General features: G+C 35.4%; 1 protein-coding gene across 22 annotated transcripts in view; it reads right to left on the bottom strand.

Moving 5' to 3' along the window:
• The window catches only part of SYNE1 (spectrin repeat containing nuclear envelope protein 1), a 518258-nt gene that overhangs the window by 392708 nt on the left and 106357 nt on the right, over positions 1-19193 (bottom strand). For 16 of the 22 annotated variants that reach the window (XM_074397242.1, XM_074397241.1, XM_074397250.1 and 13 more), the window contains exons 5-8: positions 14561-14644; positions 5531-5575; positions 5080-5172; positions 4256-4434 (exon numbers count right to left, since the gene is read on the bottom strand). In XM_074397242.1, coding sequence (XP_074253343.1) covers positions 4256-4434; positions 5080-5172; positions 5531-5575; positions 14561-14644 — 401 coding nt within the window. Of the gene's footprint in view, positions 1-4255; positions 4435-5079; positions 5173-5530; positions 5576-5617; positions 5639-14560; positions 14645-19193 lie in introns of all 22 variants that reach the window. The other 6 variants (XM_074397246.1, XM_074397255.1, XM_074397265.1 and 3 more) reach the window with 2 other exon arrangements.

The raw sequence follows: 19193 nt of genomic DNA, 5'->3' as shown, positions 1-19193 counted from the left end.
TCAAATTTTTCATGACAAAAATACAACCTGACTGGTATGCTGATTAATACATATAATTTGTAAGTGTCTATTGTCATTATTACCATTGAGACAGAGTCTCGCTGTCTCAGTTGCCTAGGCTTGAGTTCAATGGCATGGTCTCGGCTCACTGCAGCCTCCACCTCCCAGGCTCAAGAAATTCTTGTGCCTTAGCCTCCTGAGTAGCTGGGATTTTAGGCTGTGCCACCACGCATGGCTAATTTTGTATTTTTAGTAGAGATGGGGTTTCACTAAGTTGGCCAGGCTGATCTTAAATTCCCGGCCTCAAGTGATCCACTGGCCTCAGCCCCTCAAAGTGCTGGGATTATAGGTGTGAGCCACGATGTCTGGTCTATCCTTAAATTTTACCACAGAGAACTTATCCTTCAATTTCAAACACGTTTTACTAATGTATACTTTTTGCATAAGATGTATTATGCGTCATTGAAGCTGATCATTGGTTTCATCAGTATATATCCTAAAAACAACTTTATGAGACTCCAGTAATTGTAAAGTAATCTTGAGTCTTGTCTCAGTTATTTTCGAGCTTATGTCTCTGGCAGTATGGATATAATTGTTTTCAGCAGACAGCTGACATCCATGCAGGATGAACAGTATGTCCTTTTTATGTTTTCATTTGTAATCTATCTCTGGCTTCATTTTATTTTTCTTTGCCCACATTTCCTCATTCAAAAATGTTTTTTTATCTTGTTAAGCCACCTCAAATTAGTTTTTAACAAAATTAGGTGGAGTGTAAATAATTAGCTAATATTCACCATGTAATTAGCTATTTTCTAATTTTCTTGAACTTGTTTATTGTTTTAGACATTTTCAAAGAGAAATATACATTATGTTTTTCTAAATATATTTAGAAATAATTAAAAATGTACTTTACTGAAATTAAAAATGTTTCAGCATGTGTTCTTTCTTCTATATTTACTGAAAAAAATTTATGTTGATAGGCACACACAGACACAGTTTCCTACTATATCAGTTAAAGTATTAGGTAATATTCCTTTAAAGTTTTAGTTTTAGTTCAAGCCTCTTATTTGAGAATTTTAGATACAAACCCAAAGAAAACTTAGACATATGATTTAAAGAAGTAATGAAGGATGCCCATTGTATAAGCATTTCTGACCTCTTATATGTACTTACTTCAAGTTACTCTGAATAACTATGGATACACATACATTCATTTATTTTATTATCTTACTAATTTTTGTCCAATAATATAATTGTTTTTCTTATACATGTGGCAATAGGTATGCAAATGCAAGATATGCTATAACTTAATGCCTTTATTTCTGAGAATATGTATTGACAGCGAATGAAATTAGTTTTAAAAATTAGAGGGCTTAACTCTCTTATTGTAACTGAAGCCATTTTTAAATTTATTTCTCAAATATTTTTAAGCTTTGTATGAAAACAGTGGATATATCCTGATAACTAGTCTAGTGTTCACTGGATGTTTTATCATTTCCCACCATCTTCAATCTTAAGAGTGTGATGAACTTCCAGACTAGAGTCCCACAGATAATAGATAATAGATAATGGCTTTAGGAATAACATCACTCATATCTGGAAATGGATATACATTCTAAAGTCTTTTACACATGTTTCATAATAAGTTGCTTGAAAAGTACATACTGGGATAGTATAAAAAGAAGTTTTTAGAAAAAATTGTCAATAGTCTTGAAGCATAATGGAAACATATGTTCGTTACAGAATTTTTATGGCAGAGAAAAGTCATCTCCCCAAACCTCCACAATTTACACAGCTATAAAAGAAAAGGATCTTATTGACTGTTCATGCGTGGGAAACCCTCAGGTCCAGGACTCTGGATATTTGTACAGATAAGAAAGGTAAAACTTCCACTGATGTTACCAATATATAAGCTGTAGCAATGACTTTGAGCTGTCACCAGACTTGCACATCTTTGAAACACAACATAGCATGCATGAGACTAAATTAAATGCTGGATAACTCCAACAGCATTAAATTTGAAGCTACAGTTTTATTAAAATAAAATAAAATTTGGTTTTGGTTAATTTAATGTTGTGTGAAGCAATGGACCATGGAATATCACCTTGACATTATTAAAAAGTTTAATTGCAGTAGCATCATGACACATCAGCATGTAGTCACCAGTCTTCTCCCTACCCAGTTAAGTTGAAATAGAGATTAGCAATGCCACTGTGGATGCAATTAAACAGTGTACTAGCAATGTGGAAAGGGTTTTTAATTTCATTTCTATGACAAATTCTAAAGAGCCACAAAGCTTTTTTTTCAGAAATATATTTGAATACAACTTGAATCAAGAAAACATACCTCAAATTAGAAAAGCCAGCAACACACTTAAAAAGCTAAACAAAACAACGTAAATTAGTAACACTAATTACTGTTTTTTGTTTCTCTTTTTCTTTTTTTATTTTTGCACTTCAAACACCTTAAAGATAGCACTCCCTATGTTTAGCACCTCAGTATTTTATGGTAAGTACTTGTTTACAACTATTTTCCAGAAATAGAGAATCAAATTCAGATTAGATTTAAGCATGCAATACAAGATAAAAAGTGAGTAATTTTACATGTTGTTTAGGAAAATCAAAAAAAAGCATACTCTCTACATGAAGGGACTTATCCCTGACCACATCAGACCACAAAATACTTGTGTAATCAACTGAAAACTCCCTTGAAATTGCTATGAGAAAATATTTTTGAGAGCATTCATTTTCTTTTCTTTTCTCTTGTTCCTTTTCTGCTTTTCTTTCTTTCTTTTTTTCTTTTTCTTTTTCTTTTTTTTTTTTTTTGAGACGGAGTTTCGCTCTTGTTACCCAGGCTGGAGTGCAATGGCGTGATCTCGGCTCACCGCAACCTCTGCCTCCTGGGTTCAGGCAATTCTCCTGCTACAGCCTCCTGAGTAGCTGAGATTACAAGCACATGCCACCATGCCCAGCTAACTTTTTGTGTTTTTAGTAGAGACGAGGTTTCACCATGTTGACCTGGATGGTCTCGATCTCTTGACCTCGTGATCCACCCGCCTGGGCCTCCCAAAGTGCTAGGATTACAGGCTTGAGCCACCGCGCCCGGCCTTTTTCTCTTTTTTTGAGAGGGAGTCTAGCTCTGCGGCCCAGGCTGGAGTGCAATGGCGCAATCTTGCTCTCGGCTCACTGCAACCTCTGCCTCGCAGGTTCAAGTGATTCTAGTGGCTCAGTCTCCAGAGTAGCTGGGATTACAGGCATGCATCACCACACTCAGCTAATTTTTGTATTTTTAGTAGAGATGGGTTTCATCATATTGGCCAGGCTGGTCTCAAACTCCTGAACTGAAGCGATCTGCCAACCTCAGCCTCCCAAAGGGCTGGGATTATAGGTGTGAGTCACCAAGCCTGGCTGAGTGCAGTTATTTTCTATCCGCTATTTTCATATAAATGTGTACACATGTACACATTTATTATGCTTAGAGGAAAGCTGAAACCTAGATGCAAATTCTCAGTTCATAAAGCTAGAGCTAACAAAAAATCTACACTCTAGATAAAAAAATGGGAGAAATGACAGATACAGGTAAGGGGAAAAAAGGCAGCAAACCACACTGCCATGTGTGTACCTATGCAACAATCTTGCATGTTCTTCACATGTACCCCAAAACCTAGCATGCAATAAAAAAATAAAAAATAAAAAAAATTAAAAACAAAGTAAAATAAAATAAAATTAAAAATTTTTTAAATTAAAAAAAAATGGGACCAAAGGGAAAAATTTTTTAAAATAAAATTGCTAGAAAATTTCAGAACATAAAAACAAACATAATTGTTTTAGAATGGGTACTTAGTTCACATTGTTCTTAAATAGAACACAAATGTCTCTCATGAAGACATAACCAAGTTTAAACTTCGAATTTATTTGTGTAAAGATCATTTAATAGGAGCAGAAACTCTAAACAATGACCTAAATAGAATTAGCCCTCATGCTATTCATCGAAGTTTAGGATTAATCAGTTTAATTAGTTAGGCCCAATCACATGAATGAAGAAAAAATAATTTTGTAAGAGTATTTTTCTAGAGTATTAGTGGTGATTTGTTTTTACCTCCCAATTCAAGGAGAGAGTGAAACAAGCGCTAAAGCAAAGCCATTCATTCAAACGTGTCTTCACATTTTGCAATCATTAGAAGGTGCAATTGGTAATACATTCGGAACATAATTTATTTAACGGTTTCAAATTTAGGCAAACTCTTGATACTTACTTCCCAGCCGTGTACTGAACCCACTTTAATAAAGCCTTCTTAGCATTCCCTTGGATCTTGGTGGTCACCTTCCGTTTACTTGGAGGGCTGGGAGTCTCAGAGCTAACTAAGCTGTCCACGGAGGATGCGCTGCTGGATAAAGACTGGAGCTGTGGCAGGTTGCTGGTCAACTCTTCAATCTGTTTATTAGTTAACAGCCAGCAGAAACATAAGCGTTATCTTTGTTGTTATCTCCCCATATATTTTACTTTTCCAGCTACAAATGAGTTATGTTAACTCCTTTGACACCCCTGGCAAAATGCAAGCTCTTAACAGGCATGATTGATATCTTACTCCTCTTTGCACTTCCCATTGCTCCCCTAGCTGTATCTTACACACAAGAATACATATTTGTAGATTACCTGAATGAATTAATCAACTAAAATCTAACCTAATGGTTAGAACAATTATTCTGGATAGAATGGCAACTTCGTTTCTTCCCTACATGTCTACAAGGAGCTTAGAACAGCTCCCTTCCAAAGAAAAAAGAAAATTTTCCTGAGCTTCTTCTGCACCAATATTTCATCTCCACTGTGAGATGCTCACTTTTCAGACTGGGCACCTCTGCTGGAGTTCTTTGGGGCATAAGTTTCCATGTGCAACAGCTTTTCAAGGGAAAAGAGGAAATTCTGCTACCAAAGAAACAACGTATGTGTGAAAGGTACATTTCTGCTAAGTTAAGGATCAACCCCAAATATATGACAAATGAGATCATTATTAAAATGTCCACCATGTTCTCCCTCCGAGACATTGCATCAACTAAAAAAGAAACTGGAGCACAATACCTGGAAATACAGAATAATGGTCCACATCAATCCAAGGACTATTGAGGGTCGCCCATCAGCTATATCAGTGGAGTTAATGTTGACTAATTTAATCTGTTTAAAAAAAGAGAAATTGTACTAGTAATGTACTGGAATATGATAACTCAGTTAATTACATAACAATTAGGCCTTTAGTAGACATCAATAGGATTTGATCATGCCTATGTAATGGTACACAGGAGTAAGTAGAGTGAGGCATTGAAACAAACAAGCATATGGTTTCAGTGAAAATTTCAGGGGGATTTGTTAGGTGTATAAAGTAAAAACTTCTTTTGTTTAAAGTTGAAAAAATATAACATGCAGGGAATTAACAACAAAAACGCCAAACAGAAAAAAGTGTTATTCTTTATACTTAGAGGTTGACTGGAGCTTAAAATAAACTGGAATGAGAAGTTTAAGAAAATGCACTTACTTTGAAGTTTGTACCAAATAGTATGAAACTTATGTTCCCTTTTACCTATAAAAATCAGGAATTAAGAATTCTAAACTTTGTACTAACCGGTGATCCTCTGTGCATGGACTGACATGAAAAACAAAGGGAGAAGATAATAGATATACATAAATCATCTTTCAAAATCAGCATTATTTGTTCAAAGGGAGTAAAGAGGTAGGTAGTCAGTTTAGAATTTAACTGTGGTAATATATTTTAAAGAAAAACAAAGGAAAGGCAAGAAATAGCAAAATGGAGTCTATTAGCATTTAGTTCCCTGCTTTTGGGCAATGACATAGAAAGTATTCAGGAGCGACATCAATCTACGTACAATTGTCCCCAATTATTCATGTTCATGTTTTCATGTTTTCCCAGCTACTACAAACTTATTTGCTAAGTCCCAACAAGATGGACTTACATGTGTAAGTCTATCTCATTCAATTTCTATAGCCTACCATTAAAAACACCCTTTTTATAATTTCTAAACAAATTAGGAAAAATAATATAAAGTATTCCTCAGACCTCTAGCTCAATAATTGCCAGCCAAGATTTCATGAAGTGTGTTATTAATAAAAAGCTCAGGTATTTGTACATTTTTTACTTAAATACTTTTGTCAGCTGCAAACTCATTTCACAAATACTTTACTCTTGAAAGTTTCAATTTACTTGTTTTATATCACAGGGGTGGAGTAAAAGCTAGCACAAAAATCATTGTAAATGATTTCAGGTATGCCTGTGGGATTTTTGACTCACTGGTGAAGTTCATTCATCAGTTTCAATGACAAGAAATAAAAATTGAGAACTGGCATAGATTATAAACTTGTATATCTACTTGTTTTGAATTGAGCAGTATAAGACATTTAATATATGTTTGTGGAAAATAAAGAGCACCAGCATTTTTTAACTTTTTATGAAAGAATCTACTATGATCTCTAGGATCATTTTGAAAGCTTCATTGTACTACTTCTCCAGAATTTTCTCCACATCGATTTTAACATACATACACCAAAAATTTATAATATATCCTAATAACCACAAGATTAATGCATTTCATAGGGGACAGATTGCTTCCTTTTCCTATGGTATCTTTTTTTTTTTAAATGCTATTGAATATAATTTGAATATCCTACCTCAACCCAGTTCCAATTGTACTGGGAATTGTACATTGTTAATATATTTGATTTATTACAGAAGCTAAAGGATCTTTTGCCTAACTTGCAAAGAAAAATATTTTTCGTGATTATCTGCCCTAATATGTGTCTCACAATGACTTAGGGAGCACAGCTTGGTTTGTCCATTTATTTAACCTCTCATCTCTTGCAAAATCCTATTGAACTTAAGTATACTCTTAATAGCCTAGGAGGGTAGGATGGCCAATAGAGAGACATCCAAAGAGACTGAAGAATTTCCAGAAGCCAGAAAGAAGATGGGGCCATATTGACAGATAAAACCAGAGCAGAAGGATGCTGAACCAGTGGTTCTCAAAGTGTGAATCCCAGAGTAGCAGCAAGCACATCACCTGGAAACTTGTTAGGAATATCGAATCTGAGACTTTATCTTGGACCTATTAAACCAGATACTAGGAAAGTGAGGCTTCGGAAAGTGTGTTCAAACCTTCAGGTGATTCTGACGCACATTAGCACTTGAGAATTCTGGACTAGACCATTGTGCCTGGCCCATGTAATCTGGAGAAGTCTGAGTTTATAAGACAGAGGCTTACAGTGAACAAATTATGATTTGTGTCCCTCCAAAATTTGCATTTTTAAACATAACTACCACTGTGACTGTATTTGGAGAATGATTCTTTAAAGAGATAATTGAAATTAAATGAGTTCATAAGCATGGGGCCCTAATCCAATAAGATCTGTATTTTTCCCTTTTTTTTTTTTTTTTGAGACTAGTCTTTGTCACCCAGGAAGGAGTTGCAGTCAGCTCACTGCAACCTCTACCTCCCAGGTTCAAGTAATTCTCCTGCCTCAGCCTCCTGAGTAGCTGGGACTACAGGCATGTGCCAACACACCTGGCTAATTTTGTATTTTTAGTTCAGATGGGGTTTCACCATTTTTGCCAGGCTGGTCTCGAACTCCTGACCTCAAGCAATCCACTGGCCTTGGCCTCCCATAGTGCTAGGATTACAGGAGTGAGCCACTATGCTGGGCCCAAGAAGATTAGTGTTCTCAAAAAAGATGAAGAGAAACTATCATCAGAGTGAACAAGTAACCTACAGAATGGGAGAAAAATTTTGCAATCTATCCATCTGACAAAGGGCTAATATCCAGAATCTACAAGGAACTTAAACAAATTTACAAGAAAAAAACAAACAACTTCATCAAAAAGTGGGCCAAGGATATGAACAGACACTTCTCAAAAGAAGATGTTTATGCAGCCAACAAACATGTGAAAAAATGTTCATCATCTCTGGTCATTAAAGAAATGAAAATCAAAACCGCAATGAGATACCACCTCATGCCAATTAGAATGGCAATCATGAAAAAGTCAGGAAACAACAGATGCTGGAGAAGATGTGGAGAAATAGGAGTGCTTTTAGACTATTGGTGGGGGTGTAAATTATTTCAACCATTGTGGAAGATGCTGTGGTGATTCCTCAAGGATCTAGAAACAGAAACATCATTTGACCCAGCAATCCCATTACTGGGTATATACTCGAAGGATTATCATTCTACTATAAAGACATATGCACACATATGTTTACTGCAGCATTATTCACAATAGCAAAAACGTGGAACCAACCCAAATACCCATCAATCATAGACTGGATAAAGAAAATATGGCACATATACACCATGGAATACTATGCAGCCATTAAAAAGGATAGATTCATGTTCTTTGCAGAGACCTGGATGAAGCCATCATTCTCAGCAAACTAACAAAGGAACAGAAAACAAACACCTCATGTTCTTCTCATTCATAAATGGGAGTTGAACAATGAGAATACATGGACACAGGAAGGGGAACATCACACACTGGGGTCTGTTAGGGAGTGCGGGACTAGGGGAGGGATGGCTTTAGGAGAAATATCTAATGTAGATGACAGGTTGATGGATGCAGCAAAGCACCACGACATGTATATACCTATTCAACAAACCTGCATGTTCTGCACATGTATCCCAGAACTAATAATAATAATAATAATAAGTACCAAAAAAGATGGAGAGATACAAAAGATTGATCTTTCTCTCCACACTCACATGTAGAAAATGTCAAGCAAGGATGCAAAAAGAAGGGAACTGTCTACAAGCCAGGAAGAGAAGCTTCCCCAGAAAACAACCCTGAGCCACCTTGATCTTTGATTTTCCACCTCCAAAACTGTGACAAAATCAATTTCTGTAGTTTAAGCCACCCAGTCTGTTATATTCTGTTATGGTAGCCAAAGTGGACTAATACATAGCTCACAGATGTTTAAAAATAAATTGACGCCAGGCGCAGTGGTTCATGCCTGTAATTCCAGCACTTTTGGGAGGCCTAGGTGGGCAGATAGCTTGAGCTCAGGAGTTTCAGATCAGCCTGGCCAATGTGGTGAGACTCTGTCACTACTAAAAATACAAAAAATTGCTAGGCCTGGTGGCGTGTGCCTGTATTCCCTGCTACTCAGAAGGCTGAGGCAGCAGAATCACTTGAACCTGGGAGTTGGAAGTTGCAGTGAGCCAAGTTCATGCCTCTGCACTCCAGCCTGGGCGACAAAGCAAGACTGTCTCAAAAAAAAAAAAAAAAAAGTTTGAATTATTTGGAAATAAATTTTAAAAAACTCTAGGTAAGTTCCTTTCTACATTGAGGTATCAGGATGTAATTCTCAACAATAACATGAGTAGTCACTGCCTGCCTTATTTAAAACATAATTTAAAGGAATTTTAAGCATTAATCACATTTTAATAAAAGTCCAGATGACTGGCTTTTCCTGATCAATTAGAAAACCTGGGATCATGGTTCTTGAAGTTCACTGAGGTTACTCTAGCTGGAACTATTTGCTCCCTTCTTCCAGACATGACACAGGACCACTCATTTTTCCTGTTACCATAGTTAGCCTGGAACTCACTGCATTCCTTCACATCACCTTTCCAGACTTCACAGGAAGCTGAATTTATGTCCCTGACTGCACTGTGGTGGTCAGTGGTCGGCTCCCTGATTTACTGTTCTGAATGATCTACCTGACACCTCACTGGAGAAAGAAACTTGTGGAAAGTGGTGATAGATCTGTTCACCAGAGTTACATTTACACATTTCTTATCAGATTCTTACATATGTTTTTTCAATAGCCCTGCAAATAAGAGAAAAACTAAAGACACTGTTAGGGCTTCCCCAGTAAAATGAGAAATACTTTCATTATTCCTTAAGTCAAGCTAAATAAGAATATAAGGACTAAATAAATATCCTGTCATCAAAAGAAAAAAATTCCAAATGGAAGACAAAGTCAGTACGAAGATCAAAGACAAATTTCTAAAAATATGATTGAGACATAAGTCTTAACTTGTAAAGAGGAAAGCTAAAATAATAAGTGGGAGGGCACCAAAACACCTTCAAAAACTCATTACTTCCCAGAGCCAAACGTTTTGTGAGGCCATGGGATACAGAAGTGCAAGACAGTGTGGCCAAAAACCATGTTTCAGGGGGATGTGGAGAGGGGGTGACTTTAAAAAGATTAAGAGATTTGTGGGAAAAAAAAAGAGAAATTCTGTCATTTTGTTCTGAGACTCAAGAAACTACTTTCTGAGCTTAGAAAATATATTTAAGCTTTTAATAAAAATAACTTTGGGTTGTTCTGTGAAAATGGACATTGGAAAAACAAGTCTTTATAAACAATGCCTTTCATAAGTTATGCTGCTAAAGTTTTCTCCAAGGCTTACAAGTTAATAAGAGGAATTTTTGCTTTTGCATTCCAGCAAATCAATAGAACTCAGAATAAAGTATGATTGTTATCACACAGCTGAAATGGGAGAATGAGTGACCTGAAAATTTCTATCTTTATTTTTTATTTGTTAATTTTTTAGAAACAGAATCTTGCTCTGTCACTCAGGCTGGAATGCAGTGGTGGAATCACAGCTCACTGTAGCCTCAACCTCCCAGGCTCAGGAGATCCTCCCTCCTCAGCCTCTCAAGTAGCTGCAACCATAGGCATGAGCCACCACATCTGGCTAATTTTTGTTTTGTTTTTTTTTAGAGACAATGTCTCACCATGTTGCCCAGGCTGGTCTCAAACTCTGGGGCTCAAGCCATTCACCTGCCTGCCATCCTAAAGTGTTGGTATTATAGGTATGAGCCACTGTGCTTGGTCCTGAAAAACTCTAACTCTCCTGTTTAACAAGGCTTCATTCAGCAGATAGAAGAGAAACCCTTCAATAAGAATGAGATTAGTGTGATCTGGAAACACTGTCTGATGTTGCATAAGTAGCTAAAATGGTTTTCCACACGATACTAATTCTTGGAATCTTTCTTGGGCATGAAGTTTGCACAACCGACTGAAATGTATACTGATTCATTGCATTCCCAACTTATCAATAATGTAAATTATTTGAAAGCTAGATGGAAACCATCATTCTCAGCAAACCGACACAAGAGCAGAAAATCAAACACCGTATATTCTCACTCATAGGTGGGTGTTGAACAATGAGAACACATGGACACAGGGAGGGGAGCACTACACACTGGGGTCCGTTGGGGGGAAATGGGGGAGGGGCGGGGGGGTGGGGAGGTGGGAAGAGATAGCATGGGGAGAAATGACAGATACAGGTGAGGGGACGGAAGGCAGCAAACCACACTGACAAGTGTGTACCTATGCAACAATCTTGCATGTTCATCACATGTACCCCAAAACCTAAAATGCAATAAAATAAAATAAAATAAAATAAAATAAAAAAGAAAGCTAGATCTAAGTTTTCCCTAAATTTGTATTTTCTAGAGTTTCTGTCTTATACAAAGTCATCAATTATACATTTGTAAAGTAATTGAATTAATTCAGTGGATATAAACTGAGAAGGAAATAACTGAATGGGTCTATTTTTCAGAAGTACCTGGCTTTCCACTTATAAAATTATTTTTGGTATTACCAAACACAGACTTCCTAAATTCCCACAAATTAGAAAAGGCTAAATGTAGGAGGATTGGCGCCACCCTTTTGGAGGAAAATATGGCAATATTTCCAAAATTACATGTGCATTTACCTTTTGACTTAGCAACCACACTTCTAGAAATTTACCTACAAGATACACCTCCAAGTATATGGAAGCACTTACGCACATAATTATTAACTGCATCATTGTTTGTGTTTAAAAAAGTACTAGAAACAACCCAATTCCCAATCATATGAGAGTAGTTGAATAACTACTCAATTATAGGGCCCCATTGCCTAGATTTGCCTAAACTATGCCACATCTAGGCAATGGGGCCCTATAACTGTAAAAACGAGTAGAGAAATCACTGTGAACTGATATGGGGTGATTTCCAGGATACACTAATAAGTGAAAAAAGTAAAATACATCTATGGTATGCTATCCTTCATGTAACAAAGAAAGGGATATATGAAAACACATCTTATTTGTGGAAAAAATGCAAAATGCATGTCAGAAACTAGAGAGACTGGTTACCTAAAGGTGGGAAATGCAGTTATAGGCAGGGAATGAGAATGGAGTAATAGGATTTGGAGGCAGAGATTTGACTTCTTTAAGTATAATGTTCATTATCTTCAAACCATAGTGATGTCCCACACTTCAAAACAAATAATAAACTGACCAGGATTGGGGTGGGGCACAAAATAGAACACAAACAGCAACAAATAAGCCTATCTCTATGACAAATGATGACATAATCCCACTGAAGAGGATGGGAAGAATAGAACCAACCTAAGTACATTTCAAAAATAGTCTTCTGACTGGATACTGTAATGCTAAAGACACAAAAAACTACACACAAATCCTGTTCTCTGGTTTGTAAATCTGTTTCTCACAAGGGCATGGGTTAGTGACATACCAGGTATGTATACCAGGTGATACAGTTTGTAGACATGTCCCCACTCAAATCTCATATTGAAATGTGATCCCCAACGTTAAAGGTGAACCCTGTGGGAAGTGATTGGATCATGAGGGCTGATCTCTCATGAATAGTTTGGCACCATTGATCTTGGTACTCTTCACACAATAGTGAGTGAGTTCTTGTAAGATCTGGTTGTGTAAAAGTGTGCAGCACCTCTCCACTTGCTCTCTTGCCCCTGCTCTGGCCTTGTGATGTGCCTGCTCCTCCTTCACCTTCCGCCATGACTGTAAGCTTCCTGAGGCCTCCCCAGAAATTGATGCTGGAACTATGCTTCCTGAGCAGCCTGCAGGACCATGAGCTGATTAATCCTCATTTCTTTATAAATTACCCAGTCCCGGGTATTTCTTTATAGCAATGTGAGAATGGACTAATACACTAGGGTTGAAAAAATAAGTAAATATATTATAGATGAGAGTATGGCTTCTCATTATCAGAGAAAGCAGAAACAAATGAGAACATGTGGCTAGAGTAAAACTTACAGTGTTTAACTCGAATTAGAAGTATTAGTTTGAACTAATGTTTTATATGCATACAGACACACACAAGAAGCTACATATGTATACGTATATATACATGCACACACATACAAAGGCAGACAGAGAGAGAGAGAGAGAGAGAGAGAGAGAGAGAGAGGAGCACAGATACATGTATATATATGAGTTAATAAACACACACATTTTCTAATCTATTTGCTGAGAGGGGCTAGGAGCAATGATGCCCCAGTAACAATGAGATATGTGGCATTGAGATATTGGTTTCTAAATGCCATTTATCATTAAAAGAAACAAAGCCTCTTTAGAGAAGCGTTTGATTCCAGGATTGGGGAAGGGAAAATATAAGATAAACCTAGAATATTTATAGTTTTAGCAAATAAAAAACTGCTTGAAAAATTATGAGTCTATGTCAAAAAGTTCAGGAGCCAGCCTGAAGGAGCTCTTAGTGGTCAAAGCTAGAACAATTTAAGTTACAAAGTAATAACAATTATTATAATGATGGATTTTAACTACAGAAAAAAATAAATATACATGTGTCTATACTGAAATAAATAATTGAATAAATTATTTATTTATAAATTATTGAATAAATTGTGGGGGAGGACATCTTTTTCTTACAGAACAATTTCAATTAATAAATACAGAAGGAATGAGGAAAATAAAAAATCACCACTAGACAAGCAGCACTGAAATAATTATTGAAGGCAATGAATGCTAAAATCAGTGAGCAGAAGTTGAGGAAAGGCAGAAAATTAGCATAGTCTCAATAATCTCTTCCAAGTTATTTCCCAAGTATAAAGGGAAAAACAGTGACTTTACCATTGGAAAACATGGCAGACACCACATCACCAAGTATTCAAAGTGAAGGTCACCAGTAATAAGGCATATCAGCATCCTATATTTACTAATATGATGCACTGAGAAGAATATAACAATGCTTCTTTGGGATTTTTCCCAAAAAATATATAAACTCAATCAAATCATGAGAAAACATCATACAAAATGAAATTGAGAGACATGATGCAAAATAACTGACCAGCAGTTATCAAAAGCGTCAAGGTCATGAAAGACAAGGTAAGAATGAAGACCTGTCATAGAATGGAAGATACAACTAAATGCAAGGTGTGATACTAGAGTGGATCCTGGGTCAGACACAGACAATAGAGGGAGTGTTAATGAACTTGGACTAATATCTATGCTGTAGTTAACACTATCATCCCGATTTTAATTTCCTTACTTTGATAATTGTACTATGGTTATGCAAGTTCTTAACATTAAAAGCTGAAATGAACAGTAGAAATGAAATCTCTTTTTTTGCAACTTTTCCATATATCTAAGATTATTTTATAATGTAATAATATTGTATATCTATGCTGTACAGATTACATGTAGTGTTTTGACCCCACAGCCAATACTGAAAACATAAGTATGCCCATACCTTTTTCCTTAAGTGTTATGTTTTTGTTTCTCTTACCTTTCTTCCTTCAAGAAACTTGAGTGCCGTGCCGATGTTAGCCACAGCATGGATTCGCTTCATCCGGCGTCCTTGTTCACAAGGCTGTAAAAAGAGGGGGAAAAAAGAAATAAGACAAAATACACACCTTAGGATGTTAGTTATAAGATCTATTTAAATGGATTAAAAATATAATTGAAGAATTTTCAAAAGCAATCAACATTGCTCACTTTCTATAAAGGTTAGCAAATACATAAAGGGGTGTTATCCTCATGGCACTCTGAAGATACACTAATTTACTCAACAAGTGCATTCATTCTCAGATTATCTATTAGTGCATTTGCCTTTAGTCTTCTGTCTAAGAGCAGAAGTGCACAAAACTCCTATATTATCTACTGATACTGTCACAAAACTCCTATGTCTATTGAGACTATCACCCCTATAAGTTAGTAAATATGTATATGAAAAACATTACTGGTCACTTATAATTTTTTTTCAGTCATCCAAACATGCAAAGACACTAACATTAATAGTAGCATTTCTTGATTTGTATGACGAAAATGCATGGGGACACATAACAAAAGTTAAGAAATAGGATTGTGAGAATTGAATAGTGTGTTCTGGTACATGGATACTCCAAGTTACCTATGTTTAAGTTACCAAAATTTATTGTGTACTTTCCCAGCATCACACTGTTAATTTGAAAACAAAAAATATCAATGAAGTGGATATTATAAGCCTCCTTTACATTTACAGGAAGTGTGCTGTAAGGTTGCATAGCTGGTAAACTGTTCTCTTCTCTAAATGAGAAGACCCTACAGCTCTAAATATCTTCCATTAAAACTGAAAACCAAGTATCTTTTAATTTCCAATTAACAGTGTGCCAGGTAATAAATTTTATGATATGATTTTCAAACAAAGATATAAATAGAAGATATATTTTTAAATTTTTACTTATTTTTTACTGAGACCTCTGTCAGACATGACAGTCTCTATTGATTTGTGCACAGCTCACTTATTTAGTTTATTAGTTAATTATTTTTTTATAATGTAAAACACACCCAGAAACTGCCACCTAAAGCAAAGTCAGGACCCACAACTAAGTATGAAAGCCACATCTCGAAATACGACCACCATTGATCCCATCCTCCTGCCTGACTACACCAAGGACACCCATCACACTAACTCCAGTCAGACACCTTTTTATAGAGATTAATTTATTTCACAGCCTTTCTTAAAAAGAATGCTTAGTTTTTAATTTTATATTAAGAGCATTACTGCACTAATCTTGTAAGACTTAATTTTCCACATATTATATTGCTAAGATTCATCGTATCATTACCTTTTACTGTATTTAATTCATTTCATATACCATATAATATGCTATTTCTTTATTCTCCTGATATGAATGTGTTATTTCCAGGTTATTCCTATTTTGATATGTTGATAAATTACTCTTGTACTTCTCACCTTTTGTACAAGCATAGTTTATCTTGGACATATACCCAAGAATAGAATTGCTGAGTCAAAGAGAATGTGACTTTTGAATTTATAAAGTAATACCAAACTATACTAAAATGGTTGCATTACTTTTTACTCTGATCAGCATTGCAAAAATAATCCTGCTAATCTGTACCCTCTCCAACATTTGATTTTGACAGATACCTTAAACATATATTTTTTCGATTGAATGCATGTAAAATGTGTATGTACTGTTTTTCATTCCAGTCTCCATTTGCATTTCTTTGATCAGCAGTGATGTGGACATCTCTTCCTCTGTTCATTGGTGATATGTTATATCCTCCGTAAAACGCCTTTTCATATCTGTTGCCTAGGTTTTCCTTTGGGTTGTTTGCACCCATATTGTTTTTAAGATGTATTTTATATATTCTTGATTTAATCCTTTTACAGCATAACTTGTGAATACCTTGAACAAGTTTGTAACTTCTGACACCTTTTAAAAAGGTTTTTAATTTTTAAGATAGCCTTAATTTAAAAATATTAAATATAGCAATCTTTTTTGTCAATATTTTTTGTGTCTTATTGAATAATTGTTTTCCTATCCCTATGTCTAAAAGATATTCACTCCATGGTTTCTACTAAGAGTTTAAAGTGCTACTGCCAGTAGGTCCTTAATTCATGTAGATTTAATTTTTGTATAGGCCATAAGAAAAGAATTCAATTTTACCTTTTTCTGTTAGAATGAACTTTATTTTCTGTTCCGTTTTTTTTTTAAATTTCAATAACTTTTAGAGTACAATTGGTTTTTGGTTACACGAATGAATAATATAGTGGCAAAGTCTCAAATTTTAGTGAACCTGTCACCCAAGTAGTGTACATTGTACTCAATATTTAGTTTTTGATCCTTCACTCCCCTCTTACCCTCATCCTTCTGAGTCTCCAAAGTCCATTATATGATTCCATATGCCTTCATGATCCCATAGCTTAGCTACCACTTATAAATGAGAATATACATTTTTAAGTTTTCATTCCTTAATTACTTTGTTTAGAATAATGGCCTCCAGCTCCATCCAAATTGCTGCAAAAGACATTATTTCATTCTTTTTTTTATGACTGAGTACTATTCCATGGTGTACGTATATCACATTTTCTTTATCCACTCATTGGTCAGAGGTCACTTAGTGTAGTTCCACATCTGCAATTGTTAACTGTGCTGCAATAAAGGTCCATGTGCAGGTGTCTTTGAAATAATGACTTCGTTTCCTTTGTGTAGACACCCAGTAGTGGAATTACTGCATCAAATGGTAGATCTACTTTTACTTCTTTAAGAAATCACACCATGTTTCCATAAAAGTTGCATTAATTTGCATTCCCATCAGCAGTGTATAAGCGTTCCCTTTACACCACTTCCATGCCAACATCTATTGTTTTTTGACATTGTAATAAGGCCATTCTTGCAGGGGTAAGGTGATATCTCATTGTGGTTTTAATTTGCATTTCCCAGATTCATCATGTTGTACATTTTTTCATGTGTGTTAGTCATTTGTATCTTTTTTTGAGAACTGTCTATTCATGTCATTTGCCCACTTTTTTATTATATTGCTTGTCTTTTTCTGTGCGGATTTGTTTGAGTTCCTTGTAGATTCTGAATATTAGTCCTTTGTTAGATGCATAGTTTGCAAATATTTTCTCCCATTCTGTGGGTGGTCTTTTTTCTCTGATAATAATTTCTTTTGCTGTGCAGAAGCTTTTTAATTTAATTAGGTCTATTTATTTTTATTTTCATTGCATTTGCTTTTAGGGTCTTAGTCAAACATTATTTGCCTAGGTCAATGTCTAGAATATTTTTTCTAGTTTTTTTTCCCCCCTAGAATTTGTATGGTTTCAGGTCTTAGATTTAAACATTTGATCCATCCTGAGTTGATTTTTTTATAAGGTGAGAGATAGGGGTCCAGTTTCATTCTTCTATATGTTAACTATCCAGTTTTCCCAGCACCATTTATTAAATAGGATGCCCTTTATCTAATTTATGTTTTTGTATGCTTTGTCAAAGATCATTTGATCATAAGTATTTGGCTTTATTTCAGAGTCATCTATTCTGTCCCACTGGTCTATGTGTCTACTTTTAACCAGTATCATGCTGCTTTGGTAACTATACCCTTGTAGTATAATTTGAAGTCAGATAATATGATGCCTCAGACTGTTCTTTCTGCTTAGGATTGCTTTGGCTAGTTGGGGTCCTTTTTGGTTCCATGTAAATTTTAGAACTGTTTTTTCTAATTCTGTGAAAAATGACATTGGTATTTTGATAGGAATTGCATTGAATCTGTAGATTTCTTTGGACAGCATGGTCACTTTCACAGTATTGATTCTTCCAATCCATGAATATGAAATGTGTTTCCATTTTTTTGTGTTATCTATGATTTCTTTCAGCAGTGTTTTGTAGTTCTCCTTGCAGAGAGATCTTTCATCTCCTTGGTTAAGTACATTCCTGGACATTTTTTGCATCTATTATAAAAGAAATTGAGTTACTAATTTTATTCTCATCTTGGTTGCTGTTGGTATATAGGAGTGCTACTGACTTGTGTACATTGATTTTGTGACATGAGACTCTACTGATTGCTTATAAAATCCAAAAATTTTAGAAGAATCTTTAGGGTTTTCTAGGTATCATACCATCAGCAAACAGCGATAGTTTGACTTCCTCTTTTCCAATATGGATGCCCCTTATTTCATTTTCTTGCCTGATCACTCTGACTAGGACTTCCAGTAATAGGTTAAAAAGAAGTGATAAAAGTGAGCATCCTTGTCTTGTTCCAGTTCTCAAGGGGAATGTTTTCAACTTTTTCTCATTCAGTATGATGTTGGCTGTGGGTTTGTCATATATGGCTTCTATTATTTTGAAATACATCCCTTCTATGCCTAGTTTTTTTTATCATTAAGAGATGGTAGATTTTATCAAATGATTTTTCTGCATTTTTTGAAATGCCCATACAGTTTTTGTTTTTAATCCTGTTTATATGATGTGTCACATTTATTGACTTACATATGTTAAACCATTACTGCATCCCTGGGATGAAACCCACTTGATTATGGTATATTATCTTTTGATAATCCTGTTATATTAAGTTTGCTAGTATTTTGTTGAGTATCTTTGCATCTATGTTCATCAGGGGTATTGATCTGTAGTTTA

This window comes from Saimiri boliviensis, chromosome 4 (assembly GCF_048565385.1).
Source record: "Saimiri boliviensis isolate mSaiBol1 chromosome 4, mSaiBol1.pri, whole genome shotgun sequence".
Classification (NCBI taxonomy): domain Eukaryota; kingdom Metazoa; phylum Chordata; class Mammalia; order Primates; family Cebidae; genus Saimiri; species Saimiri boliviensis.
The sequence above is the reverse complement of the archived record's forward strand: the minus strand, read 5'-3'. Positions and strand labels throughout refer to the sequence as shown.